Source organism: Triticum urartu, chromosome 1 (genome assembly GCF_003073215.2).
Source record: "Triticum urartu cultivar G1812 chromosome 1, Tu2.1, whole genome shotgun sequence".
NCBI classification, from domain to species: domain Eukaryota; kingdom Viridiplantae; phylum Streptophyta; class Magnoliopsida; order Poales; family Poaceae; genus Triticum; species Triticum urartu.
In genome coordinates, this window is record NC_053022.1 from 393,016,900 (window position 1) to 393,028,521 (window position 11,622).

Here is an 11,622-nt window from a genome sequence, read left to right on the forward strand (position 1 = left end):
CGGCAGGAGGCTCCCGGCACGTCGGTGACCCCGAAAAACCAGTAAAAGCGCACCCGGTCAATCAGCAGCAAAAGAAAAAAAAAGGACGCGTCTGACTGAGTGACTGAACGAAGAAGGTAAAAAGCGCAATACTGCTATCTGCTTCGTTCGGCTCGGCTGGTTGCGTGACTAGGCAGCGCCACGGAGCGCCAAGCAAAAACGAGCGGGGGCCTCCCTCCGGTGACTGGACGCCGGGGAGGCACCAACTCGCAAGTGGGCACGACTCCGTCACCAGCCACGAGTCCTCTCCGTCTCTCCCCCGTCGGTCGGTCGGCCGGAGCCGGGCCACACCTCGCGCCGTGACAAAAGAGGGTTCGCGAACCAGCGGACGAACGGCTCGCGTACGACCGGGCCTCGCCCACACACCCGACCTGGTCCGGTCCCAACAGCACAGAGTTTCGACACGTAGCGTCACGCCGCGTCAGCGACACCTCCATTTGCATCTCCATGCAACTCTCCTTATCTTGTTTAAGGCCAACCTCACCGGCGAACCAACCTGTGGTTGAGATGTTAAGTGGACAGTGGTATCCCCAACCCATCAGGGTTCAAATCATGATGCTCGCATTATTTTTGGATTTATTTCAGGATTTCCGGCGATGCGCTTTCAGTGGGAGGAGACGTTTCCATCGACAACGAGTCGCCTACGGTGATTTCGTAAATCTCAAGATGATATGCCGGCTCAGTCTCTCGGAGGTGCTCATAGGGGTAGGGTGTGCGTGTGTGCGTTCATAGGGATGAGTGTATGCGCGTGTATATGAGCGCTTGTGTCTGTACTGATGCTCAAAAAAAAGGCTGGTTTGAGTCACGGTGGACAACATACGGACGCGATGCTCGTCCGCGTCGGGGCCGCGTGGCAGGCGGCCACCTACCTCCCATCCGTCAACATTAATGCGCACGCGCGGTTGGCCCCACCTGTCATCCGCCCAGGCGCACGGTCGTCGTCCTTCTTAAATGGGGAGGCCGTGGACCGGTCGTCGTTCACACTTCCCACTCCAGCCCGCTGCCTTCTTGAAACTCGACACCCCCAAACCCTAGCCTCTCCCCATCCTCGAGCTCGTCGGCGCTATTGGGAGATGAGGACTCCGGTCCCGTGGAGCAACGTCCACTCCCCAACAACTGGCACCTCTCGGCCGACCGGGTCCCGATCCCGCAGGTCCCGATGAGCGGCTGTGCGCGCCGCGATAAGATCGAGCGCCGCCGTCGTCTCCTTCCCGACGACCTCTACTATGCCGATAGGTACGCTCCCGAATCTGTGCTCTGGGACACCTAGCTACAGGACGAGCACGGCGTCAGGGCCGCGGCGGCCATGTCAGGAGGTGCACGGGCGTACGCGGGTGCGCGGCCTCACGCCCACGCCGTCGCCTTCCCCATCTCCGTCGCCACCTCCACCTCCTCGCATGACAGCGAAGGAGGAGGCCCAGCTCGTGCAACATGTCATGGAGGACTCCATGAACACGAACAATAAGCCCCAATGACCGGGCATCGAGGAGACGATGGCCCTCTCTGCGGCCGGCGACGTCGTCATCCCCGAGCTGGAGATGACGAGGGCGGAGGAGGTGATGGAGGAGGATCCGGTGGCCGCGTTCCACCCGGCCCTGGTTGGCCAGCATTGGAGCCGGTTGTGCTCGGCTCCGGAGATGGCCGACGCCGTGGGGGTTGTGAACTGGTGCCCCACGCCACCGCGGTAGGAGCGGGAAGCGTCGACACAGGAGGAGGTGGTGCAGGAACCTCCCGCCTTCCAGCCCGGCCCCGTCTACCACGGACCGCCGACCCACCTCTGGACGCCGCCAGAGTACGTCGACCTCGTCAGCGACGACGACGACACCGGCAGCCATTGAAGACGACGGCGGCCACGACATCGAAGGGCACGGCAGGAGCACGCGGGCTGCTATTTTTATTGTTAATTATGAGAATGTCAACCGTGGATCTGGACCGTTTTGTGGCCGTGATGCTTAATTTTAATGTTTACTGTTTTTTATTTGCTTTATTTACTTTTTTGGCATTTTATTTTAGTTTTTATGTTTTTTTAATCACGTCCATTCCGGACATGATTTGAGGTGCAGCCACGCGTTGGACGCACCCGCGACCCAACGGACAGAAGCGGACATGGGTCAACCCATTACCGCCCCAAACGGACGAAATCCGGCCAAACTGGACGTCCATCTGGGATCATGCGGTGGAGTTGGCCTAACAACTTCCCATTGGCACCGCTAGAAAGGACTTCAGAGCTAGTTGGTCCGATGCCAATTTTTTTGGAACACGGTACAAACACAAATGTTCATACATACACGCATACACTCACCTCTATGAATGCATACACACATCCTATCCCTACGAGCACATCCGAAAGACCGAGCCGACATATAATCTTGAGATTTACGAAGTCGCCGTAAGTGCCTCGTCGTCGATGGGAACGTCTCCTCCCACTGAAAGAGTGTCGCCGGAAATCCTTCAATAAATTCAGGAATAATGCGAGCACCAGGACGGGCTGAAGATACCACTGTCCCTCTAACTATCCAACCACATGTTGGTTCACGATCCGATGCCAAAAGTTGACGTGCCAAATTTTGATAACTGTCAAATGTTGGCTAGAGATTGGTTGCATACCAGTTTTCGTTGTAAAAGGTTGTCAAATGTTGACAACTTTTGATTTTGCCAAATGTGAACTTGTCAAGTACTCCCTTCACTTTATAATACAGTGCGTTCACGCTTTTCAAGATTTTGCTCTGATCATAAATTTAACCAATATGGATGACAACGGCGGGAGCATGATAGATACCTTTGAATTTGTATTTGAAACAAGTTTCCAAAGATATAAATTTTCAATAGAATGATTTATGTGTTATTGATCTAATTTATGATCAAAATTGAATCTGAAAAAAATTGAATCTGAAAAAACATGAATGTATTACATTATGAAACGAAGGAAGTATTGGCAATGCCAAATGTCGTTTGCCAGGCTCAGGCGTGTGGGACGTTGAGTTAAGAGGATCACTCGAACGGCACGCCTTAAGCCGATCTAGTCGACCAATCACGCTACGCATCTCGTCGATTATCCGAAAACACTCAGCTTAGTCACCGATAAGTGATGCTCGTCACCCGACTTCCTCGCATCCCGCCACGCGCCGGCCAGAGATAATCTTCGCCTCCCGGTTCCCATGAAGCCAGGCCATGACATAGCCCGTCTAGCGGGTCCTTGGCCCAACCGATCTCACTCACTCACCTACACGTGTTAACGTGCGGTGCTAATTAGTCATGAAACCAGTACAGGTGTCGACCTCCCAACTAATCTCCCCGCGAAGCAAATTGAATCCTTGCAAATGGATAAACTCCTTCTCAAAAGTGCAAATGGAAAAGATATTACTACTAGTACTAGTAGAATGGAGTACTGTGCTCTAGGCGTGCATGCATGGGAGAGGAAAAGTGTCGACCCGAAGTATCCACTCCACTCCACTCCACCGTGGCCAATTAGTTTAGCGATAAGCACTCGCCACGCGCCTCCTCCGCCCCCCGCGGAAGAAAATCGAAAATTCGCCTATATATACCGCGCCCCACAGCCCACCTCCCCACAACACCGAGCTCCATTCATTCCGTTCCGTTCGTTCAGCCGATAGAAAAGTCTCGTCGTACTCTCACAGGACCCAAGCCAAGCCAAGCAATCCCCTCTCCTACTCTCTTCCTCCGACGACTCTCTTCTCGCCGAGCGTCTCCTCCCAGCACGCGTAGCGGATCATGGCGCTGACGCTGCGGTCCTCGACGTCCTTCCTCGCGCCGCTCGACCCTTGCTCCAAGCTCCTCCACAGGCCCGAGGACGCGCCGCCCTCCTCCGTCGCCGCCCCGCAGGCGCCCGCCCGGCTCCGCGCCCTCAGGGCGGCCGCGCAGGCCCCGCCGGCGCCGATGGAGGCTCCCGCTCCGATCCCGGCCGAGCTGCTGCACGGCCAGGTCCAGCAGGCGAACGCGGGCGGCGGCCGGCCGAGCAGGGGCGGGGTGCCGGTGTTCGTGATGCTGCCGCTTGACACGGTGGGCCCCCGGGGCCAGGTGTCGCGCGCGCGGGCGCTGGCGGTGAGTCTGATGGCGCTGCGGAGCGCCGGGGTGGAGGGCGTCATGGTGGACGTGTGGTGGGGCGTGGTGGAGCGCGACGGCCCCGGGCGCTACGACTGGGAGGGCTACGCCGAGCTGGTGCGCATGGTGGAGCGCGCCGGCCTACGGCTCCAGATGGTCATGTCCTTCCATCAGTGCGGCGGCAACGTCGGTGACTCCTGCAAGTAAGCAACTCTCCGCCTTGCCGATGATCCATCTCATTTACTTGCCAGCATCATGGACTGCGCTGCAATAGAATCAATCAACCATACAGCGCGAGTAAAAAACCGCAGTTAAATTGGTTTAATTCGATTAGGTTTTCCTCTCGAATCTGGGAGAAATTTGTCGGTTCAGTATGCTCTGGTTGTGCAAGTGTTCTGTTGTTGAGTAACAACTTGTTCAGTTAGTGCTACATGGCGTTTGATTACAGGCTCACTTTGTCATTCCTTGCACGTTTGGCAATGATATGCAGTTCCACTTGGACAAGCAATCGGCGAGTATACAAAAATAGTTCTCTATTTTAATGGGGTTAGCTGATTAGGTTATTGTTTGCGTGTGCCAAATTAGATACATGATTAGCGAATGAGAATTGGGGACAAATGGCTGACTGAAATTGTTGTTTGCAGCATCCCGTTGCCGCCATGGGTTCTGGAGGAGGTGAGCGCCGACCCGGACATCGTGTACACGGACAGGTCCGGCCGCCGCAACCCCGAGTACATCTCCCTCGGCTGCGACACACTGCCGGTGCTCAAGGGCCGGACCCCCGTCCAGGTCTACTCCGACTACATGCGCAGCTTCCGCGACAGGTTCGCCGGCTACCTCGGCACCGTCATCGCCGAGGTCCAGGTTGGCCTGGGCCCCTGCGGCGAGCTGAGGTATCCTTCCTACCCGGAGGCCAACGGGACGTGGAGTTTCCCGGGCATCGGCGAGTTCCAGTGCTACGACAAGTACATGCGGGCGTCGCTGCAGGCGGCGGCCGTGGCGGCGGGGCACGAGAACTGGGGGACAAGTGGGCCGCACGACGCTGGTGAATACAAGCAGTTTCCGGAGGAGACGGGCTTCTTCCGCCGGGACGGCACGTGGAGCACCGAGTACGGCCACTTCTTCCTCAAGTGGTACTCCGGGATGCTCCTGGAGCACGGCGACCGCGTGCTGGCCGCTGCCGAGGCCATCTTCGGCGGCACTGGCGTCACGCTGTCTGCCAAGGTCGCCGGCATCCACTGGCACTACCGGACCCGCTCCCACGCCGCCGAGCTCACCGCGGGGTACTACAACACGCGGCACCACGACGGGTACGAGCCCATCGCGCAGATGCTGGCCAGGCACGGCACCGTGCTCAACTTCACGTGCATGGAGATGAAGGACGAGCAGCAGCCCGGCCACGCCGGCTGCTCGCCGGAGCTCCTGGTGCAGCAGGTCAGGGCCGCGGCGCGGGCGGCGCGCGTGGAGCTCGCTGGCGAGAACGCGCTGGAGCGGTACGACGAGCAGGCGTTCGCGCAGGTGGCCGCCACCGCCGAGGCCGCCGGGCTGAGCGCGTTCACGTACCTGCGCATGAACCGGAACCTGTTCGAGGGCGACAACTGGCGGCGGTTCGTCGCGTTCGTGAAGACCATGGCCGACGGCGGCGCGAGGACGGCGCTGCCGAGGTGCGACACCGGGCAATCGGATCTGTACGTGGGGTTCGTTGACGCCGCCAAGGAGCAGAGGGCGCCGGAGTCCGAGGCCGCCGCGGCATTGTAGGGAGCTTACGTTTGTGTACACATATCACGTCCCCTTGTGTATATGCACGACGTGGTAACGTGCGCCGGGAGGGGGGCTGTATAGTATGATCTGTGCGTGCAGGTTACAGGATTTTATGGCTGTAATCGAGCATTTGTGCTTAGGCCACCTCACTTTTTTTTCTATTCCATTCGAGAATGTTGGAATTTCGGAGAAGATGTAATCGCATTAAACAAAAAAGACCTTCGTCAAGGACTCAAAACAATTTCTTTTTTGAACCATCACCCGGGGAGAGGCTCCCCACCCAAATGCGTTAATCACAGCGTCGAGAAGGCGAGTTTATAGAGGGAGATGGGCTATCGCGCCAAAGGAGGTATTGACGCCATGACATGGCGCCGACCTTCTAAAGTGTACTCCTAAATCTAGAAGTCAAAAGAATAATGTCATGAACAATAATCTTAATGGTTACATGAACGGAGTGACGGTTCCCTCGGAAGTCATGAACAATATGTTTAGCGGTCAAACCATTTAGATCGTCAAAACCCTGGACTTTAAAACTTGATCTTATTTGTCCCATTAAGCAGAAAATAAAGAATGGTGATAGGATCGTATCACCATTAACTTTGGGCGCAATCCTTTGGGCAACCGTCCTTGGCTCTGTTGTTCTTTATGATCCTCTACTTGATTGTAAGATAGTCCACACCAAGAGGACTCTAACTTTCGGAGTTGGTTTATGTTGAGAGGGTCCCTATTAACTCTTGATTTCGCCCAAAAAAATATCCACAGCAACTAGTACTTGAAGCGTGGCTAAGTAGGCATCTTGGGGAACATGGTCGGAGAAGTGTGCTATAGGAGTTATTTATTGATCTCCTGCCTTCTTCATCCCACCTCTAATCATATGTTGCGTGAGCTATATCTTGTGCGCTTTGAGAGAGGGGTTGATCTAAGTTGCTTGGTTGCATTGATTACATCGACTTGAACACTCTGAATCGATTGGTTTGAATGAGATGTTGAAAGCTAGTAGAGGCCATCACTTTATAGATGGTTTGGTAGCCGTTAGCTCGGTGATCTCTTTGAGAAGTTAAAGATGCCCGAATGATGTGTGAAGTTGTCATGGAGCTTGCCATCTCCCACGTGAAGGAAGTATTAATCACTTGTGGATTGAGGGGCAATCCCTCGAGAGGAGAGTGACTCAAGAGAGAGTATTCATGGGAACTTTAACGGAGAGTAGACTATCGGTTGATTTTTGAACAGTGGGAATACATCTTCCATCTCATGTCCCATTTATATTTCATATATCGTACTAACTGCTATTGATATATCACGTATGGTGATTGAATTTGTTGCTAGTTTGTTTTTACGACAAATCTTGTTTATCATAGGATGTTGTGCACTTAGTGAGCCTAGCACATCATGAATTTTATGCTTGAAAAGAATCTGACTAGTTTAATCATGTATTAGGATTAAGCCAAACATATAATTGTTCTAAAAAGATATCCACCTCCATTCTTGATGATATCTATGTCCTTTTAGCATTGGATACCTAGGTAACACTATTCGATTTTTCAGATAAAGTTTTCACATCCACCTGTCTGCTCCAAATCATTCCACATTTTCTAATAACCCTCCAAATACAGATTCTTCACAAGATTTTTCATCACATGCAATTTGATTTCACGACAGCTTTTCCTAGCCGCTATAGCGGGCTATTGCGGCCGCTAAGCCATGTAGCGGTAAGTATTACATGTGCATGTTCAACAGTAAAATAGGGTATTTTCGTCAGGAAAACAAAGGATATTTTATAGAAAAACAGAGTATACATTCAACAAGAAAAAATAATATATATTCACCGGTTCACAAACATGGGAAATCAAACAAGCATCTATTCATCCATTCACAAACATGAGAAATCAAACAAGCATTACGAGTTACAACAAAGCATCACCAATTCACCATTCACTTGAATTCAAAGTCTCAAGTTCATAACAAATAATAAAGGTTTGCACCAGGCCAACAAGCCGCAAGAGCATACCCATTACATGCATCGTGAAATGTTCACCAATCACTGTTTTTTCAAAAGCATAAGTATAAGAATTAACTGCATAAGGAAGTTCATAGATAAACTGAAAATCTCACAAGTCAGAAGCAGAGCTCATGTGAGTGTCATTATTGTCATCGTCACTTTCTAAAGCAGAGGAAGCCAAAAGTAGATCTTCATGAGGAGTAACAGGGGTCATCATCTTCTTATTCTTAGCATGGATGCCCCTATTCATTTTATGTATTGGATTAATAGCCGAAGTTGATGGTCCAGCTTGCACACTTGCATATGGTAGCTCTTGTTCTTGATCTTCTCCTTCATTTTGTTCTTCGTTGTTATTTGGAACCACACCAGTGACCCGTTCATTATCATAATCTTCTAAAACACCAACCACATGCTTCTCAATTGGCTCACTAATTGTTTAGTTTCTTGTCCCTCATTTTGGAGTTGAACTTGATGAAAACAAGGTCCCTCATCTTGTCATGCAACAGCTTGCCACGCCTCTTCGTGTGAAGCTACAAATGGACAAATGTTCAAAATGCTCCTCATGCAAGAAAGGGTACCATATGTCCATATATGTAATCAAAAGGAAACAAATAATGCTCTTCATACAATTCAAATATGACCCCTATAGGTTGAGCCAAATCCTAACCACTTGATACACTGGAAAGCTACAAATTGAGCCAAAAAATGTCAGAGAATTCAAAATTGTGTGTCATAATAGGAAGCAACAGAATGAGCAAAATTCTAACCACTACATATACTAGAAAGCTACAGATTGAGCCAGGAAACATTGGAGAAGTAAAAACAGATTTAACCACTAGTTACACTCACATAGGTGTAGATCATCATGGTGCAATGAATATACATGTAAACGAATCTTTGTAGTTTCATTTCTAGTTGCGCAAGGTTAATTTTGTGAGGTGCGGATTCTCTTACATAATTATATGTCATAATCTTTGTGACCTATCCATTTGTTGATCAGCAATTCAACATCTTGAAAAGTATATGCATAACTCACAAAATTAACAAATGGAAAAATATACTTGATCAAATATACTCTTGTTCCTCTCACAAATAGAGGAACTCCATGTTAAACCAAGTATCCTTGCAACCATTATCCTAAGTTTTGGAGCACTCGCCCCATGGTTCATCCACTATTTAGCTTCAAAATAAAACAAGTGTGACACTGTTAGTAAACCTTTGGGCCGGGCAGGATAACATCATAAGAAACAATAGTTAGATAACTATTTACCTAGATCAAAACATTTGTTTCTCCTTTGTTGTACAACAATGTCCCCACCAAAGGACCCCATCTCCTCCTAATAATGATCAATATCATTAATGATTTCTTCTTAAGTGATAGGATCTTCAATCATCTTTGAAATACAAGTTATTAGTCCTTTTTTAAACTGACATCGATCTCAATATCTAGATTCTTTGGATAATAATAGTATGGGTCCAAGTAGTACCCATGCATATGCAATGTCGTCTTGAGTTTGTTGTCCCATTTCTTGTCAATAATGTCCCATACTTCTAGAAATCTAGTCTTTTGATTATCAAACCTCATTGAGATCTTGCTAATTGTGAGCTGCGTTGGGATTTCCTCGAAGAGGAAAGGATGACACATTACAGTAGAGATAAGTATTTCCCTCAGTTATGAAACCAAGGTTATCAATCCAGTAGGAGAACGAAGCAACACTATGTAAACAACACCTGCACACAAACAACAAATACTTGCAACCCAACGCGTAGAGGGGTTGTCAATCCCTCAACGGTTATGAGCAAGATTAAATTGTATAGGTTTTGATAGATAGATCTGACAAAAATAAAAAATAAAATAAATAAAAGAAAATTACAACAAGATATTTTTGGTTTTAATATATGATAGAAAATAGACCCAGGGGCCATAGTTTTCACCAGAGCCTTCTCTCATAAAAATAGCATACGATGCGTAGACAAACTACTGTTGGGCAATCACTATTGCAGGATGCTGCTAACGTGACACTACGATCAGAGACCCTTTGACGAAATTGTGTGCAATGCATTAATCACAAACGGGGATGTAAAAAACCCGTCAAAAAAGAAGCAAAACATTTGCGATGGCGGAGCCATCAAACACGGTTCAGATTTTAGTTGCGTGTGCGATTCAGGGCACACAGTTAACCCATTCGAACTGTTAGTGATGAGGCAGAATAACAGAAACGGGCAGCCATATCAATGTGTGTGCGATATACGGCATACAATTCGCTCCGATGAACTGTTTGCTATTAGGGTGTGCAACAGAAACGGTTAGCCAGATCAAGGTGTGTGTGATATAGGGCATACGGTTCACTCGGACGAACTATTTTTGATTAGCGAACACAACAGAAACAATTCAACTTAACAAGATGTGTGTGATATGTGACAAACAGCCGACACAGATCAACTGTTTGCGATGATAAATTACAACACAGAAGGTTAATACAGTTAGTTCATGTGCGATTCTGTGTGTACAAAAAAACTTTAAAAAATACAAACCAGTTGCCTGCGGTGGCTAGGAGTATCGCACACGATGTGTCTGTGAGTACTCGTGTGCGATGATTAGTAAGTTGCACATACGTTTTCTTATGTTAACACTTGTGTGATAAATAACACGTGGCACCGGATACGGTATTCGGGTTGTGTGTGTGCTCCATTAGTCTTCCCGCACTCCAGCGAATGCTTCCGCGCTCCACATGGGTGAATTGTAAAATCCACGCCTCTTCCCTCGTCTGTTTCCTACCACTAGCTAACGGCTTGCTGCATATAACCCAGGCGGCAACGCACCGCCGCGACACTCTGCGCAGATCTAGTCCTCACCCATCCACCATTAGTTATTCCAAGCATGCCAGGCAATGACCAAAGCTTCGACGTCGACGCCTACCTGCGTTACATCTTCGGCAAGGAGAACAAGTCAGAGCAGGTCGGGGAGTAAGAGCTTCATCGGCCGGTCCAGGCACCATGGCCCATCGGCAGCGATATCGGCGTGACAATCCTTGGGAGCACAAATCGACATATTGCAGAGGTGTGATGAGCAGTTTGCCATCCACCGTGCAAAAGATCCAGAGCTGCTCGGCGGCATGATCGACGATCCACCCGAAGAGCCGCCATCACCAGTGCTCATCGAGAGCCTGATGCCCCGCAAGGAATGGGCAGAGGACCTCTGCAATTCAGTCAAGATAAAGGCAGGCTGCGGCTTCATCATTGTCCGTGGCGGCCGTGTCAACCTCGATCCCGATGATGTGGTGGCCAGGCTCGAGCGCATCCTTGGCGGAGTTGACGTCCTTGATGAAGTAGAACATCACCAACGTGATATCTTGAGGATGCAGGTGATGGATGTAATTTGCTACCAGGCCAGAGACATGAAAATGGAGCGGTTTTGCGTAGTTGTCATGCACGCGATTGCACGCTATCAAGCTCTTCTGGAAGAGGCCCAGCAGCCCCAAGAGCCTCCCAGCGCCAGCAACTCCGTAGGCGGAGGTGGGTCGGGACACTTGGAGTGAACGGCCGCAAGGGTGCCATGCTGATCGTGGAGCTCGAGAAGACCATCGTCGGAAGGCTGCCAACTCAGCCTTTTAACTTATATTTTATTATAATTGTATGGATATGTAGGTCGTGAGTGTTCCGGGCCTTGCCGCATGTGGCATTTTAAATTATCCTGAATATGTAAGACAATTATTAATAATATTAACCGTTGCCACTGTAAATTTGCCTCAACGGCGAGC

General features: G+C 49.9%; 1 protein-coding gene across 1 annotated transcript; it reads left to right on the forward strand.

The window, feature by feature from the left end:
- Positions 1-3,591: 3,591 nt before the first annotated feature.
- LOC125514340 (beta-amylase 3, chloroplastic-like) lies at positions 3,592-6,116 on the forward strand. The gene is made up of 2 exons (XM_048679652.1): positions 3,592-4,304; positions 4,746-6,116. The coding sequence occupies exons 1-2, from the start codon at positions 3,772-3,774 to the stop codon at positions 5,857-5,859; spliced, it is 1,647 nt and encodes a 548-aa protein (XP_048535609.1). The 5' UTR covers positions 3,592-3,771; the 3' UTR covers positions 5,860-6,116.
- The last annotated feature ends 5,506 nt before the right edge of the window (positions 6,117-11,622 follow it).

What these genes read in the sequence shown, in the direction of transcription:
- LOC125514340 (XM_048679652.1), top strand. Translation starts at nt 3,772, where the DNA reads ATGGCGCTGACGCTGCGGTCCTCGACGTCCTTCCTCGCGCCGCTCGAC. An exon ending in AACGTCGGTGACTCCTGCAA is followed by an intron (nt 4,305 to 4,745) that starts GTAAGCAACTCT and finishes TGTTGTTTGCAG; the next exon opens with CATCCCGTTGCCGCCATGGG.